The sequence below is a fragment of the Cloeon dipterum genome, chromosome 4 (assembly GCF_949628265.1).
Source record: "Cloeon dipterum chromosome 4, ieCloDipt1.1, whole genome shotgun sequence".
NCBI classification, from domain to species: Eukaryota; Metazoa; Arthropoda; class Insecta; order Ephemeroptera; family Baetidae; genus Cloeon; species Cloeon dipterum.
In genome coordinates this window covers 17416495-17435297 of record NC_088789.1, presented here as the reverse complement: position 1 = coordinate 17435297, position 18803 = coordinate 17416495, and the positions used below count along the sequence as shown (strand labels likewise).

At 39.4% G+C, this 18803-nt stretch overlaps 1 protein-coding gene across 6 annotated transcripts; it reads left to right on the top strand.

Moving 5' to 3' along the window:
* Window positions 1–10772: 10772 nt before the first annotated feature.
* On the top strand, window positions 10773–18697 carry swm (Zinc finger protein swm). 6 transcript variants are annotated; one of them, XM_065487673.1, is made up of 14 exons: window positions 10773–11146; window positions 11224–11342; window positions 11401–11576; window positions 11636–11916; window positions 12497–12816; window positions 13391–13489; window positions 15228–15427; window positions 15682–16074; window positions 16124–16336; window positions 16557–16637; window positions 16702–17183; window positions 17569–17710; window positions 17771–18040; window positions 18289–18697. In XM_065487673.1, exons 1-14 carry the CDS (start codon window positions 11088–11090, stop codon window positions 18364–18366), a joined length of 2913 nt encoding a protein of 970 aa, XP_065343745.1. In that variant the 5' UTR covers window positions 10773–11087; the 3' UTR covers window positions 18367–18697. The 6 variants fall into 6 exon arrangements, with proteins under 6 accessions (XP_065343745.1, XP_065343743.1, XP_065343742.1 ...); XM_065487671.1 differs by having other exon boundaries at window positions 13391–13621; window positions 15739–16074; XM_065487670.1 differs by having other exon boundaries at window positions 13391–13621; window positions 15721–16074.
* Window positions 18698–18803: the final 106 nt, after the last annotated feature.

The following is an 18803-nucleotide window of genomic DNA, read 5'->3' as shown; positions in this document are numbered from 1 at the left end:
GGCAAGCATCACCAGCTCGGCTCGGCTTGGTGACACTCAATATCGGGTCGGTCCGTCAGCAGAGTCAGCCACCCAGGTCGCATTCTTGTCACCTCCTCGACTGAGATAATTGCCGATAGCTATATAGAGCATTTTGAATGAAAGTCTTCATTCAGGAATTTCGTGTGCGTCCCCCTCGAAACTGACTCATAGAGCAAGTCACCTTGAGAAATTCGCAGGCTTTGTCACCTCGCTTGTTTCGCTCTCTTCCATGGAATCTAGGCAATTTAATCAAAGTGCTAAGTAGAAACAATTAGTCGCACGACAGCATCACGCGTGACAATCTTGAGAAGTTCTGCACATAATTATAATATTAAATATGTGACAAATTCTAAACTGTTTTTATTATTTAAAAAGAGGAATTAAAATGTTACTTAAAAATATTTTTAATATGTTGTTCCCTAACACTATCTAGCAGAATTGTAGTTGCTAGTAATTGTATTCTGAACTGTAATAATTGTAAGTCTAGGAGAAGCAATCAAACACAGGCACTTTGTTTGCTTACTCACTCCCTACCTCCCTACTAACTTTATTCACTCCTCACGCATGCTCCTCTTACGCAATCTATAAATAAATAAATAATTTGATCAATTCTCATATGATCAGTCATAATTTTATTAACTGACAACTGTATCAAAATGTGTAGCCCCAAAACTGAAAGAATAAAAAATGTAATATTTTTTTGACAGAATTATCAGAATTGATGTTTAATGAAATTCTTCATGTTAGTTAAAAGCAAATTTGTTTTGGTTGTCATGCCTTTGTGAGCATGTAATTCCAATATGTCAAGAGTCAATATTTCATTTTATTTAAAATTATTTAAATGATTAATTTGTTGGCATTTTTTAGTTGAAGAAAATCTAAATTTTGAATAACCAAAACAAATTAACCTTTGATTTGATGAAAATTTAAGCTCTATACTCATATACTCATATAGTATACTATGCAACCCGTTTTTACATTTATATATTATTATTCGCATTTTTCCCAGAGCAAACGTTTCTGTTGGAAAATTTTGTAATTTGGAACTGTATATCTCAGACTTTTGCAATAGTATGAAAACCACGCACATCATTCAATTTTCTCGCAGATCTAATTCCAAAATTTTTAAGTTTATTGAAATCCGACCAACTTTTCAAGAGATTAAGGCAGGTTGAAATTTGTGAACATTTTATAACTTTCCATGATTAAGGGCGCTTGGATCTAGCGAATCATTAATAACAGGGAATAACTATTCTTTTGGCAAAAGTATGATATATTTATCAAACTATATGTATACCGAATGGTAGCGAAAAATCCTCGTAATTTTCGGATAAAATAGTATGCGCTTCCCTTTTGTAAAATGAATTAAAATTGTTGTATGTCATTTTTATTAATTGTGAATTTGCAAAGTTCAAAAGTTGATCTCTCAATTGCCACTGTCAGCCACAATTGACATTTTGTACAAACCCGAAGCAAAAATGTCACTTTTGGAGGCTACACTCTGCAGTAGCTGACATAGCCTGCAAGCAATTTCAGCATTATTTGAAGCAAAGTGAGCATAAAAGAGAGACGCGCTGCACGTACATATAATGGCAATCGTCATAATACACACTCCACTCACTGCCTCTTTTATATAATAAGTAGCAGCAACGCGAGTTATCTAATTTCACTTTCGAATTCACACACCTTTCAAACGCACACAAAAGATTCGCTAAGCTAAAATAAATGCGCAATTTCGTGAACAATGTGACTCCAAAAAATAGCAGAGAGAGTTTAACACACACGAATTTGTCGGAATTTTCCGCTACACATCCTTCAAATCGGCCACTCGCTCGGGAGAGAGAGAAAAGGAGCAACGTTTTTCATGCTGCAAAAGACACCGCATTGTGCGCCGCGTTCATGCCTTGCCGCTTTTTACAGAGACAAAAATCACACTGGTCTGATGCATGGACACGTTCTATATTTTTCGCAGCAAAAATATGTGTATGAAATGCGCGCCACTCTGAATGTTAAAACATGACAAAACATCAATAAAATCTGATTGAATTGAATATTAAAATTTTGTTTTGTAAAATTTCCTGATTAATATATATATTAATCTTTTCATTTAAAAAAATAAATGCGGTAAATCAACCTCTTATTAGAAAGGATCACCTCTGTCTTCGAAGACGGTGTTATCTGATGCGGTAAAGGGAGTGAGATACGATGAAATTAAGTCCAGAATTGAGATTCTTGTGTCGAAAATCATATGAAACGACTCCAAGAATGCTGTTCTATTACCAAGTTAATTTAAGTCTAAAATTCCTCCTCCGGGGCACAGGGGGTAAGTCTCAGCCCCCCAACTACGACCTCAAAAATCTAAATTAGTTATTTTCAAACAAATTTGGCTTGTAGTCCCCTTACAAATCTGCTCAAAAATGGCCTGTTTTAGAAAAAAATTTACCGTACAATTTTTTTTTTAACTTTGACCTCGATTATCTTAAAAAATAGTACGTTGTTGCCACGTTTGTGGGCCACATTTTGGCTATCTTAGACATTTTACGTATCAGAGTGCCAGATTTTTTTAAAATTTCAGCCTGATTCTTTTGGCCTTGACCTACGAAGTTGGTTACCGAGGGCAACGAGTGTGGCGTCAGATGTAAAACGTTTTTAAGAGCAATTTAATGTAATCTACCTCAATCTAGGCAAAAATTATTATTCTCTGAAAAAAAAACCGCAAAATTTTAGTCCCTGTTAAATAGGAATTTTTGAGTCCAATGTTTTAGGGTTAAAATTTCGTTCAAATCTCAGGACTCATATGCCAACTGGGCGTTGACAGTGTTTATTTCAAACCATTGTGCATCTTTCTGATGCTGGGATTTTCCAATTAATTAAATTTCTTCCCATCGGATGACTTTTATTGCTGTCGATTGTTGCGTTTTGAATTTGCTTCAGCTGCTGCACGTCGATTGCCTATCTGCACTCACTGGCGGCAGTGGTTTCTAACAATTAGCGCTAATTGTTGTGGCGTGACATCACCATATGGCTTGCCGACCAGACGCACACGTAAAACATTATGTATTGAGTGAACGCACAAAAGCGGCGGCGGCGGCAAAACCATCCTACTGGAAAATTATGTTTCTATACCGGCTCGCGCGTTTTGTACTTTAAATTATGCTCCACACACACACACCACACGTTGCACTGGGTGGCGCATTTTAAACACTTAATAATCGATTTATAGTAACATCAACGTTAGATTTTAGTTAAAAAAAAATGTCAGCTTTTACATTTCATTAAATTGTCTTGATCTTAATGTTTAGGCCATTAGTGCCAATCAGAGAAACCAAGTAAATATTATGCGGCTCATCCTTTCTCTGCTGGGTCGCCGACGTTCTTGTGGCTGGATTAAAAAACCAAAATAAATTTTTATGCCTTTTGGCACGTCTTGTCGAGTTTTCGACCAAATGATTTGGTTAATTCTAGTATCACTTTAGGAATTTTAATATCATGTTGACAAAGCTGCAATATCATAAATAAAATAATACTACTCAGTCAAATATACAACTCTCTGCGATTTGCCATCCACACACAGAAATAATAACTGTCAAGGAGAGGTTTAAATTCCGTCACCCAAAAGCAGGAACATATGCACACAGCTCCATCCTCTCTAACATTCACTTATCGCGAGCGCGCGCGTTAAGTTTCGTTGGCGCGGCAGCTAGCATAATTAATTGAGTGCAGTGCTTGGCCAGAAGTGAAGATTTCGCCTCCACAAATGCAGATAATATTCATTATTCAATTTTATTCAAGCTGAAAAAAGCCAGGCCATGCTCTTTGGCGCGCGATTTGTATTTTAAACGTTCCAAACAAAAGCGGGAGCGCAGGATAATAAATCGCGCGGTCGACCGACCATGAATTTAAAATTTTCTCGAAAAAAGTGCATTTCAATTTCAGTGTGCTGCAGCAATCAAATGTATCTCTGCGGATTGAAATTCATGAGCCGCGTTTCAGAGATTATGTTTTTAACGCAAACAATATAAATTTAAATGAAATAAAAAAGCAAGTGCGCGCGGGGTGGCATTGATGCTGCGGCTGCGGAATACCGGAAGTCGAAACAAACCGTAACCCGTTTCCTGCGCAGAAGTAAAATGCATGACATGCAAACTGCGAATTACTCGTTTTATTGCACGCGCAGAATTTATTTTACTTTGCTGCCGATCAAAAAGGGAGAGCACACGCGATTATGCCCCCGTTTGAATTAATTCGAGGCAAAGCGAGACTAATTTGACCCTTTGTGCACGCGTTGGATCTTTTTTTTTGTATTTGTATTCTACTGTTGCGCCTCTTATTTAATTTTTTAATAAGCACCCGCGGCCCGAGGCGACGAATAACCTTGTTGTTTATCATTAGAGACGCATTGCTGCAGGAATTTTAATTAACTTTTGCCATTTGCGCGCGATTGCAAATTGACTCCGGCCGCGGCCGGCCGGCGAATGAGCTCACGCCGCGCGGCCGCTTTTCAAAATGAACAGCAGCGTTGCAAAGGGTGTTAAACTGCTTTTACACTAATGAGTGAAACTTTCATACATACAATTTGACCGTCAGTGCGTGAAATTTTAAGCAACTCGTCAATTTGCAAAATAGCAGCAAATTACTAAAACTTCTCGAGCGCTCAAACTTTATTTCCTGCACTTGCATTTAGGAATAAATTTCACGCTCTATTGTGCCAAAAGCGAGTAACAACGCAATCATGAAGCTGAAGCGATGAAATTATCAATGCGTAAAATAATACGCTCGCGCGTTGGCCCCCTCGCGCTCTCATCGGGGGAGCAGCACTCGATATTAATTCCAATTTGTCGCCTCTGCGTTCACACCTCGATCGCTGCCCACCCGCATGTTAATTGTTACACCATACAGTGCTGCACACTCTCAACCCCTCATTTACGTATTATATCTAAATTCGGAAAACATATATACGCAATAAATTAAGTTCGAGACGGATGGATTACCATCCAAGGCCTGATGTGCAATTTTTACTGGAACTAAATACGCCCTGTTTGAAAAAACTCAAACTTTCTTCATTTGCGGGTTTTACAGGCACTTGAATTTCGAGTTTTGGAATTTTTAGTTTTCTCCAAATCGGTTCAAATTGTTCGCAGGACAAAAATTTGGATAACGTTGAACTGATTTAGATTTTTTTATTAAAATATTGCGATCTTGTATAGAGCGCGAAAATGAAGTTGGATAGATAAAAATTCAAATTTCAAACAATGTCAAATCTCAACTTTCTAGTGGTCAGATTTTTAAAAAAACCACACACCACTAGACTAATCTCAACCTCCCCTAGATAGCCGAAGTAGTGTATATAAGGATGCCAGCCCTTCAACCCCATTTTTGCACCAAACGAAAATTTACGTGCATTTTTTTGTTTGCACCTCTATACGGAATTTGTAGTGTTTGTCAACCAGAAACTATGTTTCAGCGTGTACATCATGCGACATGAATACGAGTGTCTAGTAGCGGTATGCAGTTTTCGTTAATATGACTCTTATTTGTCGTTAGATTTAGTTGTCACACTGTTTTCGATTACGCTGCATGGATGAAATAAAACACGTTTACACCGAATCTTAATAAGCTTCTTACCGTCAAATTTACAAAACTTGCCCACTGTTCGACGCATCATGATATCCCCTTAATAGTTAAAGCAGTAAAAGAGTGTCCCCCCTTTTCAAAACCCCATGAAGAATGGAACAATGCATAAAATGTGTTAATTTATGCGAAATTGTGCTAAAAAATGTTATTTTCTATCTATAATTAGCAATTTTTGGTAGGAATTTTAGCACACTACTTGCATTCTGGGATTGAGCAAGAGCGATGATTATTTGTCAGATTGAATTTGTGCTATTTTTAATAAGTCGCGTCGTTTGCTTCCAACATGTGAAGCAATCTAAAATTGATTATTTTGTCTGACAATGGTTTTGGAAGCTCAGAAAAAACCGTAGATCTTCTTCGTAACATCAATTTAAAGGTTTCATTTTCTCAGCCATTAAACGCAGAGCTAAACCATTGAATAATGTAAGAAAATTCAAAACTTCTTCGATTTTCTCTTTTTCTTGAACTTCGGATGAAATATAAAAAAATTGGAGCAAAAAGCCACAAATCTCTAATGCTTTTAATTTAGCGCGTTTGAATCCCTTTCTCTTTTGCTGCATTGTTTAAATGATCCTGTTTGGCGCAGGCATTGTTGCACACATGAAATGCTGCATTGCTTATAGAATGACATTTTACGGCTCTGCCCGTTTTGTCGGCTATGCGCATGGAAATAACTTTTGTTTGTTTGTCACACTCACAACTCACAAAGCGCTGGAAAGTGTAAAAACCTGACAGTATCATAAACGGCAGATCTAAAATACCGGTTCAGGAAGCGCAAATTAAATGTGACGCACAATTCAACTCCTGACAAGTACACGCGCTGACGAGATTTGCTGCAAATTTGTACAACGTACATAAATAACGAAAATTTTCATCAAAATCGGCGGGGTCGCGCTCGAGTGCTCGCGTACATGCGTGCTTTTCGATGGAACATTGCGATAAAATAATTAAATGTATTTCAAAACGTTTTATAATGCGCGCGGCTCACAAGGCACTCTAGCAGAGAGCAACGGGCGCCGCAGCCGAGCGTGAAACTTCATTGTAAACGAATTCAAATTAAATTTGTGCTCCGATAAATTACACCACTTCACGCAGGCAGACGCGATTTAAATATAACCGACCCATCCGCGAAATGATTGCCAATAATGCTCTCAAGGGAAGAAATTAATTAATTCATTCTAATTTGCAATTCATTAGCACATTTATAAATCAAAACTTTTAAAGAGGATTTAAACTACGTAATCCTGAAAAATCCTTGTTGTCAATGCAGTCAGCTGAAGCCAATATTGACCTAAATTTTTGAGAAATGTGGCTGCAAAGTTAGCACGTTTTTCAAATGGTGATAATTTTGTCTCCTACTTGAAATCTGATTTTATTTCAAAACAAAAAAGGTTTCCCAAAAAGTGTCATACGCACTGTTGAATAATTATAGATCTCGTCGAGAGGAATCGAAATCTGCCAAGAAAATGTGGTCAAGCACTGTACATTTTGGAGACAAAACATTGTTTAATCATCACCATCACTCATTATTCCCATGTTGAATTGGCCAATAGATTGATGAGGTTATCAGGAGCTTAAATAACCAACTATATATTTTATGTAAGTTATAATATTACGAAGTACGTAACGAGCCCATTATATCGTTGGTGTGCGACACCTTTTGCGTTGCAAGCACACACAACTTGCGTCAAATATGCATTTAAATTAGTTGCATTAGAAGCCAGAGCGGCCAGACGAGTTTTGAAATGTGTCCTAAGGATGCGAGTATTATAACAGAGAGCGAGCACCGGAGGTCGGAGCGATGGAAATAATATCAGATCAACAGCCACCCGTCGTTGCAAATCCCAGCCCATGAATAGTGATCAAGGCAATCGGATAAATCCTCTCGAGGTTTAGTCTGCGTTTTATCCTCTCCGTATAATATATCCCTATGAAATTCATCGTAATAAATGTTTGCATAGCTGCCAGATAATTTTATATAAATGAAATAACCAGCTTACAAATATCATTGCTCTCAATTGACAAAATTGATCGTTAAAATTGTAAAATTTGACTTTCTCACTGAGAATTCATGTGAATTTTGAAAGAGGGGTGTGTTTCCCCGGTAATTTAATTACAAGGCATTGCTCATGTTGGAATGTGCTTGAAAAAGTCAAATTTTACGTTTTTACTGACCACTCCTATAACATATTAATATATATCATACATTTTGGGACATCGAACGTATACTCTACACTTTTGTGATGTTAATATATGAATCAGTCAAAAATTTTCTATCTACTATTTAATGCTTTCGAGTTACGGACTTAACAATATTTTTTTGGAAAAACTGAAAATTTTCTCAAGGATTGGAAAAACCCTTTTTTCGAAAATTAACACGGAAACCCCCATAAGACCCTATACTAAGGTTTGCCTACAATAGCTAATCAATGGTGCTTTTGATAGAAACATCTAATTGTCCATTTTCTTCAATAATATCATACAAATCTACACATCTGATGCAAAAAATTACTTTTAATTTCTGTCGATATCCAGGATATCCAGGATTCCTTGTGAGATTTCCATGCAGCTAAAATCTTACCGTTATAAAAGTCAATTAATAATTTCGTTTCCTGTGACATGAATTAATTTTAAATTGACAATGATTTATGCATGAAATTGAATAGCGGTAAGTTTTATATTTATTTGCTGCCTGTAGATCGCGCACTCAACAAACAAATTACGGATCGCACACTCACTCAACACAAACACAATGCTGAATGGTGCGACGTGGGACTTTGCATGACTTGCGGCCGGTGGATGTGCACTCGCCGTTTCTGCACTTCCTCCTGCGCTAGCAAGAAATAAATTTATTTAATATCAGATGCGAAACGCTAGTAGCGTGCTCGCGGCAATTTATCTTCCTTTCTTTTGACACTTCTTATATTCTCTTATATAGTCGAATATAAAACGCATTTCGAGTTATCACCGTGCCTCTTGACAGCAATTTCGCTGCTTTCTCACTCGTGAAATTCCGGCTAGAGTCATTGATGTGGGAATCCCAGCAATTTAAAATTGAGTAATTACTAGGGCTGTGTTTTCTTTTAAAAAATGTAAACGTTTTAGTCTATTTTACCCTCTTGAGTAATTCGTTTCAGTTTTTTTGAAACAAAAAAAATTGTTAATCCTGATGATTAAAATAGGTTATAGATAGCCGAATCACTCGGTCAACAATTCGACACGATGTGCCGAAATTTGCGGCGGAAACGTATGAACTGTAATCTCGGCGGTTTTTGTTTTTAAACCTATATCAGCCAAATGTGCGAAAATGAGAGAATGGTTCACTGATTGGCTCATTAACGTAGCGACAGCAGCGTCACAGCGGGAGTCAAACGAGAAGGTAAGTCAGCCAGCAAAGTAAGTAAGTTTTGTCCCTGTGGCACTGCCGTCGTTCCGCCAAAGAGCCGTTTTTTCTCTAGAATCAGTTGCTAAATATATGTTCAAAAAACGAAAAACGCCATTTTTAAGCACATCTTGTCAATCGTGGACAGAGTGATTTAACCGATTCGGCAGTATAGTTAACCTAATTTGACCCTTGGGTAGTGATCACTTGATCAGCACAGCCAAAAACTAATTTCATGCCATTGCTTGAGAGGTCTAAAAAATTTTCGTCAAAAGAACAAAACTCGTGTTGTCGTGTAGTTTTATAAATATTCAATTTATTCAAGAAAATTTTCCTTGCTAAAAATTTAATTTTATTCATGATATTTTCGTAGATAGAATTTGGCCAAAAATTAGATTTAACTCTGGTTTTGGGAGAAATAATTATAAGCATCAAATCGGAGAATCAAACCCCTGTGGTTCCGCCGCTGCAAATAGTGCGCAGGCAAATAAGCACGAGATGCGCGGCGGTGATAAAAGAAAAATGCTGCACAGTGCAATGATAATGATAATTATTGGCTTTTATCAAACGGCATCTCGCGCTCTCGACAAACATACACAATAATAAAAATATAAGGAGAAAACAAGGGACGTGCGTGGTTTCGGAGAATGGAAGCAAAAGTTGGTTGCATTGGGATGAAAAACGATTTATAATGAGTGTCGGAAATGGGTGATTATGGCTTTGTTTAGGTCCTTTTATTTCAAACGCGCTGCTCTCGGCGGCCGCCGCCAACAGGCCGCCAAGAGGGGAAGTAAAATGCTTCTTTGCGGTCACTGCCTGAAACCATTAAAGACTTATTATGTCGGGCAATTGCTCAATGCAATGAATTGAGCTCGTTTTCTACACAAAAAAACCTGGGGGCTGCTTTTTAATTTAAAACGCATCAGACAACGAAACGCAACTGACTCGCGAAATTGTTGTGAACGAACTAAATTACATATTGTGGCCGACTCATGACACAAAATTGTGCGTGTGGACGCGTTTTTCACGCAGACTTTGCCACACAAATTGTTGTCAGCGGCTTTCAATGAAATTATACACGTATAATAAACTCGCCATGCAATTTGCTCTGCCGGATATGAGAGAACAAAACAGCTCTTTTTATCCCTTAAGTGCGTTCCATAAGTTGTTATTAATTGTTTTTATTTAACGTTTTCTGCACTTTTATTGTATTTCCACTCATTTCAAGACACGTAAAGAAAAAGTTCAGTATGTGATATATTTGCATGTTAATTAAATTAAGGAAATTAAGTTCCAAATAGTGGAAAAAAATTAAACTGTTGCCACCTCCATGCATTTTTTTTGTGACAGAAAATTAAAAGATATACATAAAGGCTAAACAGACCCCAAAGCTGACCATAAACATTAACTACCAAAATTAAAGATTTGAAACGTCGCCGTTCCCTTATCGTCGAAAAGATCCCAGGCCTTAAAAATAAATGCCGCCCCTTGTGAATTGGCGTGTTCTTTGTTCTTCTAGAAGCTCTAATTCAAACACCATAACGCCATCTGTATTGAATATTATGAACAACCAGCTATTTTGGCAAGATTTACCTTATCAAATGATAGGAGAAGACTCACCGTCATGTTTATCATAAATACCATTGTTGTGATCCAGGTTAATGTAAAAATCAATATGGCGCTTTTTCAAATCCTTGCTGCTCTCGCGTAAAGCCGTCCCCTGGTCATTGTGGCCTGTTCTGGCCCTTAGCCGCCAGGGGTCAGTAAAGGCGCGTTGCAAATGGCTGGTGTTGTTTTTTCCATATGACAGAAATGACGAACTTTTTGCCCAAGCTGCAGTGAAGGTGTCGGATACGCGAGTTTTCTAGCTGATAAACTATTTTTCCGCGAGCGCCTGTTGTTCAATTAAGTTGGCCTAATTTCCCCTACGCACCCCAGTGGCCGGTCCGAAAGGGTGCTTTGGTGAGACGCACGCATTCTGCACTTTCTCCATCCTATCTACAGTTTAGCAAGTGACTCTGGCAATTTCCATCGCGGGGGTGAACACATCATGCTGGTGGAAAATCAGGAGGCGCTGAAATTGTGGCTGACAGAAAAGCTACGGCCTTTGTAAGCGTCCTATCTTCCGGGCTTCGTCCCAATATTTTTGAGCTGGACTAATTTTAACTCTGGTCGACCCCCCTCAGATGCGATGCAGACCCAGTTGCGCTGGCCAAGTATGTGTTGGCTCTGGTCAAGAAAGAGAAGCCGGTGCCCGAGCTGCAGGCCTCCATAGAAAACTCACTTGACGTCTTTCTTCAAAAAGGTTTTTTCAATCCCGCACATGATATTTGAATTTCTAATTATGTAATAATTATCTGCAGAAACCAAATCGTTTGTGAAAATCCTGCTAGAGGCTCTAAACAACAAAAGCTACCTGGGGGAGAGCAAGGAAGATGAGGAGGACGAACTTCTAGCCATGAATTCCAGCGGCTCCCCTGAGAGGATAGAAGAGCATATCGTTTCAAAAACTGAATTCCGAGAGGAATTGAGACCTTCTGTGAGGAATTCCTCGATGTTAAACGAGCATAACTTCACTCACGACTCTCATAATTCCAGATTAAAGTAAAAGAGGAGAAATCTGAGCCTGAAAAGCCAAAGGAAGCCTCAGAGCCGAAGAAGGACCGAGTTGATGCCGTCGACCGGTCTGAGCGTAAGAGGCCGGCTGAGAGGCCATCGAGAAGAGGCAGACACAGGTCGCCGTCGCCCGCCTCACGCCGCTCTCGCTCCCGATCCAGGTCGTGGGAGGGTAGGCGAAGGTCCAGGAGTAGGGACAGGAACAGGAGGGGAAGAGATCGAAAGATCTCCCCCAGGAGAAGGGATGCCAGCAGGGACCGAAGGTGGGATAGTTATCAAATTATACTTCTTGCTTCTATTTCAGGGGATAGTCAAAAGTTACTGGAAAAGCTCTTTTACCGAAAACATAACTTCAAATGATTAAAACATTTTCATAATTAGTTTTGCAGTTTTCCCAATTTTTAATGTTAGTAAAAAGTAAAAAATTCGCCAATATTTAAAAAATGCTTGAGTTTATTTACTCCAGGGGAAGAAACCGGTCGGAAACACAACATAAAAATCATTTTTCCACATTATTTAACTCATTATGGTTAAAAATGTATCTAAACGATCTAAACTAACTCCAAGAATATTTTTAAGTTCAATATTGGCATTTTTTTAAATTAATTTTTGATAAAAATTCAAAGCTGTCAAATGTGAAAAATGGGCATTTGTAAATAATATATTGCTCATTAAATTCAAACTGTGTTATGTCACTAAATATTTATTGAAACTAATTTCATAATTTTTAAATAAATCTTGGCCTTGACGTTTTTTCATACTTGTGGGAAAAATGGTACTTGATTTTTTTTATTTGCATTAAAAATGTGGACAGATTTTTTACTCTTCTTTTTGGTTTTACAGAAGTAGGTCCAAATCCCCGGCGAGGAACCGTTCCCACTCTCCCCCGGCGGGCAAGCACCGCTCGCGCGCCTATCGTTCTAAGTCAAAGTCGCCGGTAGCCACCGCCAAAAAGTCAGAGCCTAACTCTGGCGCCAACACGCCCACGCAGGACTCTAACCACGGCGACGTGGATATGCGGCTGACCACCTCGTCACAGAGCATCCAGTCTGTTGTCGTGTCGCCCAACAAGAAGGTGGTGGCCGCCGCTCCGGCCGTCGCTTCCACTGTGGCCACCGCTGCCACCGGCAATGTGTACAAAACTCGGTGCAGAGACTTTGACGGTGAGTTGGCAATTAAAATTTATTGATAATGTAGGGAATATGCATAATTTTAATGCCGAAAGATTTGAAAAAGAATTAAGATTTATAATATCATACGTCTTCAATTTTCTTCATGAAAGTATTTTAGGAGAAAAATCAATAGGTAATTTTTATTAAAATAAAATGAAGATGAAATGTATAGTAATTAGCTCAGATAGTTTAGAGCAATTGTTTTTTATTTGTCTATATTTTAATTTAACTATGCAAAATTGATTAAAGTTGCTTTAAAATTATTTCACATGTTAAATATTTCTTTTAACTGTATACAATTTTTTTATTGATTTTCATAGGCATGAAAATATTTTTTTCTATATCCTTTTAGCTGGTTAGTTTTTCTTTGGTTTCTCGCACACGTTTTTTTTTAATTAACAAATTAATGAAACGAAATTTCTGTTTTGTGTGCAAATGTAGTTTTCTCTCGATTTTTCTCTCTTTTTACTAAAAAGTAGAAAAAACGGCAGTTATTAACTCTCGCCACTTTGTAGTTGACAACTCTCTAGTTAATTGGTAATGTTTCTGTTTGATTTTTTCTCAGAACAAGGGTACTGCATGCGCGGCGACCTGTGCCAGTTCGACCACGGCGCCGACCCTGTGATCGTGGACAACATGCCCGGCCTGTCTTACACGCCTCAAGGTATGCCGGTGGCCGCGAGGGGGGCGGGAGCTGCCCCCAGCGCGTTTGTCCCGATAAGGCCACAGGCGGGACGCGGCGGCGTCCTAACCGAACAGCCTGCCCTTCCTCTAGCCACGGCTCTAGCCTCGGCCGGTGAGACAAACTCGCTCGCTCTCGCACCTTGCTAGTGCTTTCATTTGTTTTGTCACCCACCTGGCTCGAGACAAACTTTTCTTTTTCACACACATGCCATACCATTCCATTTCATAGGGCACTTCTTGTGGCTTTCTCTGCTCTTTCCATTGGCAATAGGATTCCGAAATTTGGCACTGGTTTTCGAATTAATTGGAAATTTGACCTTTTTCATTCACAAAATAACCCTGCGTATCTTCCGAAATTTAATTTCATGGTATTAGGAGAAAATTGGTCTTAGCAGCCCATTGGCTCGCATTGTTAAGACCGTTAAGGCATTTTTAGGAGTGTCAAAGCAGTGGGAGATATTTGAGCAGTTTGGGGATCTAATTCTGGCTGCCCAATGTCAGAGATGGCAAAAGGTCCATTATTTAGTGACTCGAAATGCTCAAATGGCTGGGAGGCGCACTGGCGCCGACTCACCATTTGCTGGTTTTCGCACCTTTCCAACGGCTTTATTGACAAATGTCTGGCGTTTCAATAAAAGACCTTGGTGCGGGGAGTCGAAAAGATGGCCACATTGGGCCCAAGCTCCACTGCGGCCACTCGGGCCCCATGGTATCCGCTCGGCAGTGTTTTTTGGATCTGGTGAGCTCATAGCTCACGAGATGTGCTGATCAGAGGTTAAAAAATGATTGGTTAAAATAATCTGTAGATGAGGCATTGGAGTCAAACTTTAGTATGGTGTCTTACGGGAATTTCCATGTTAATAATCTTTTAAAAACGGACAATATTTGTCCAATCATTGTGAAACTTGGTTTAAAGATTCTCCTATACGAGACTAATCAAGCGATGTATAATTTTTGGTAAAATTTTAGATAAGAAAAATAAATCGAATTTTTCAGTTTTAAAATACAAGTATGTTTTTTAGTCTAATTAAAATTTTTGTAGTGTAAAGTGGCCTAAACTGACCTAAATGTAATAATTAAATTTTGTTTCTGAAAATCTAAACCCACCAATTGATTAGTTTCGTCAAACAGAATCTATATGTACCAAAAACAACGTGATTGAACAACAATTGTATTTTTAAAACGACTGTTAAGTTTTTCAAAATAACTTGTCCAGTCTATAACTTAAAAGTAATGCTAGTAGATAGACTAATTTTAACTGGTGTTTCATTTTCACATCACAATAGTGTACAAGTTTAACGCAAAAAATGCTCACCAGTTCTGAAGGTACGCAAGGTTTTCAGGAAAAACTAAACACCTGTAGTGTCGAGATTTTCCATTTTTGGCTGCTGGAACGTCACGTGCGATTAATAGAGCGATAAAAATCAGAGCTTAATGCTATACCAGCCGATGACTATCATTGTTTTTTCAACTCTTTTTATCTACTAAACTCATGACGTCACGCACGCCTACAACTACCCTTGTTGTCTATATCTGGCACTCTTTCAAAAATGTTGTTTTGCACAAGAAAGAATACTGCAAGAGTGCTCTGAAACAATTTTTTGCAGCCAAGTATTTTGAAACATAAGAAACTTTTTTATTTTTTGACGAATTCCAGGAGCTTTTTGGAACCTGTTAATTTTTTTTCTCATTTGTTGACTCGGCCTTTTGCTTTGCAGAGTACAATCCGGACGCGCCGAACATGCCTTGGTTCCGGCCCGCGTTCCGAGGCAGAGGCGGACCCGGCCGCGGATCTGCACTCCGCGCCCCCTTTGTTCCTCCACAGAGAGAACTGATAAGTGTGCCAGTCACTGACAACTCTTCAAAGACTTCTTTCGAGCCCAGCGAGTCTTCTTCGTACGAGGGCGACCTGGCCGAGGTAAAACCTTTATTCCAGGTTAAACAAACATGATGTGGTGCAGGATTTTGGAATTTTAACATTACTAGTTCATATTTTCATTGAGATCTCTTCGGGTACTAAATTCTTATTTTTTTACGTAAAATGTAAATGTATCTACTCTTAGTTAGTCTTAACATCAGGGCTAAATTGCAAAAATGGACCCTGTGAGGGTTTTTGGTGACAAATTTCTTTTTTTAATATTTTTTGTAATTTTTGCCAAATTCTTCAAAAAGGTACTCGTTACGGAAGAGGAACCCTGTATTTTTTCAAAGGATTTCGATGCTTTGCAGACGGGCCCTCCGCCTTCGAAGAAGCTGCACCTGGCAGGGCAGCAGGCGTTTGACTTCAAGCGGCTGGGCCCGCGTAAGCACTTCCCGGCCAACTGCGCTCTGGAGCTGAAGAAGGTGCCGCGTGGTCTGAACAACATCACGCACCTTAACGACCATTTTGCCAAGTTCGGCAAGATCGTCAACATTCAAGTGTGCTTTGAGGGCGACCCCGAGGCCGCTTTGGTTACCTTCTCCACGCACGCCGAGGCCAACGCCGCCATTAAAAGTACCGAGGCTGTTCTTAACAATAGGTTTATCAAGATGTTCTGGCACGGCAAGAAGCAACCAGGATTTGAGGTGAGACTTGAATTACATCTAGGGAGCTAATTACTAATATTATCAGCAGAGCAAGCACGAAAACGTGCCCCCTGTGACTCGGATGAGCGTCAGGGACAGACTGGGAGTGCCTTCAAACAAAGTCCTCAACCTGATTCAGCAGAAGGCCAAGTCGGACGCTGAATTCCTGCCAGGCGGCGAGAAAGCCGACGCCAACAGGAACGTCTACGTCCCGAGTGCCAAGAAGCCAGACCCGGCTTTGCAAGAAAATAGCAAGGCGTTGGTGAGTGTTTTATTCTTGTTCTTATTTGAATGAAGGACTTTTTTCAGATTTTTCTAATGAACTTAAAATTACAAATTTGAAAAATTATAATTCATTGAACAATAATTGCAGACAATAAATTCTAATCTCTCGAAGAAACATCCAACTTTTGTCCTCTTACTTTCAAGAATGGAAGCTACCCTTGAGGACCTTAAATTAATTTAGTTCATTCGTCTTTCAGGCTGCAGCTGCCATAATGAAGAACCAAGAAATCTTGCTTGCTAAGGAAAAGCTTAAAAAAAGGCAGGAGGAGAAGAGAAAGGTGCAGAATTATTTAAAATCAATTAGTATTTTGTAAATAACTAAATAAAATTTCGGTTGTTTAGGAGGCGCTGAAGATGACTGCTGATCTGCGGAAGCGGAAGCAGGAGCTGCTAGATATGCAGCTGACTCAGCAGAAGGTTCTGATCGAGAAGTTGGAGAAGGGCAAGATCACGCTGAAGCCGGTCGAGCAGAAGCAGCTGCTGGAGACAATCAAGAGTCTGCAAGAGAGCATCGAGACAATCAGAAAGGACCTGGCTCCTCAGGCGGCCGTTGTCGCTGCTGCCGCCCCCGCCCCCAAAGCCAAGCTGCCGCCTCCGGTGAGGAAGACAAAGGAGGAGGTGCAGAAGGAGATTCTCGATGCTGAGCTTGACCTGATCACGCACCAGCAGGAGGGCAAGGACAGTTCCGAACTTAAGCTCAAGGTGGCTGAGCTGAAGAAGGAAGCCAGCACTCTCGGCCTGATGAAGCCTGTTGTGCCACCCCCAGTCCCGGGAATCCATCGAGGCGCCATGCGCATGCGCGGCAGGGGCAGGGGAATGTACAGGTATGAAAAAATAATTTTTTCTCTTACCAAAATATAATTTTGAGAAACAATAACTGCAAGGAAATTTGATCAGGTTTCAGAATAAGTTTAGTTTTTTCTCTTCAATCAATCTTTAATCACTTACAAATCCCGGAGCTAACCATTTTGAAATTTTGGAAAAATTACCCACTCACAAATCGATTTTTCTCATTGAACAGTATCTTCTACAAACCATAATTCAGATAAATTGAGCTTAAACTCTATTATTAAATGATTTAAACATTTTTTTCAAATGGAAAAAATCGCCAATAAATTTGTTTTCTCATCGCAATTACATCAAAATTTCATAACTGACCCAATTATCATCTTTCACCTTTTAGACACCATAGTAATTTTGTAATGTAAGTTCTCGATTTTGTTTTGGCAGAGGACGTGGTGCTAGGGGCAGTATGCGCGGCGGTTTGACCAGGTTGGACCACCGGCCGACCAAGCTACTCGTGTCTGGACATGAGAACGACGAGTGGGAAGAGGTCGTGGCGCACTTCTCCGTAAGTCTTTCTATTCTTATTTTCTAGACCTTTATTTAACTCAGCACCAATTTTTTGCAGCAATTCGGGGAAATCAAAGAGACTGTCCCGGACCACCAGACGCCGTCGCTGGAGGTCAGTTTCCGGACACGCAAAGACGCTGAGGTGGCCCTCATCCAGGGCAAGCACTTCAAGGACCGCACGCTGAGCGTGACCTGGGCCGTGCAGAGCGGACCGCCGATCATCGCAGCCACCGCAGAGTTGAACAACGCGAGCGCCGAGCCTGAGGACGATGGACAGAACCGGGAGAATGAGCTCGAGAAGGCAGACGCTGAGCTGGATGATGTGGATGTGAGTTACAAATCGAAAATTAACTGTTTTCACACATTACTTTCGGTTTAACTTTGAATTAAATTAAATATAAAATGTTTTAAATGAATCATTAAATTATATTCATTTGAAATTTAAACATTTAAAAAATCACTCAACCTTTGAGTCAAATTATTTTAATTTTGATTTTTTTTATTATAAAATTCATCTTAATATTGAACGAATTTACATTTTATCATTTATCTTGATTGCTGTGATTTCAATTTCAGACGAGTTGCATCGAGTTGGACGAGGAAGAAATTGATGCTGAGGAGGAGGACGACGAGGAGCGAAGCTGGAGGCGATAGCAATGCGCAGCTACAGCTGAAACCTATCTCTAAAGTTTTTTCCATTTTGTTGTTGACGTCTTGCAGTGTTTGTGGCAAGAACCTTGGTTTATCTTTTTGAAAGGCAAAATGAATTATGTTAACACATCCCCCGAAAATCACAAAGTTGTATGTAGTCCGCGGTGAAAATGTTTGTAATAAATAGGTGATCATACTTTGTACCTATTTTATAATTGATTATTATCAAGTCAGTTCCTCTGTTGATGATCACTCGGAACGGAATTGACTCGACAGAAGAAACGATTTAATAAATTCATCATGCAAGCACCTTGCTTATTGAATTACCTATCAAGCTCTTGTTTCATTTTAAATTGAAATCAATTTTTAACGTGATTCTGAATTATAAATCGATGGACCAACTCTAGCTGCAAGACGAGACCAAAAAATCGGTTTTCCGC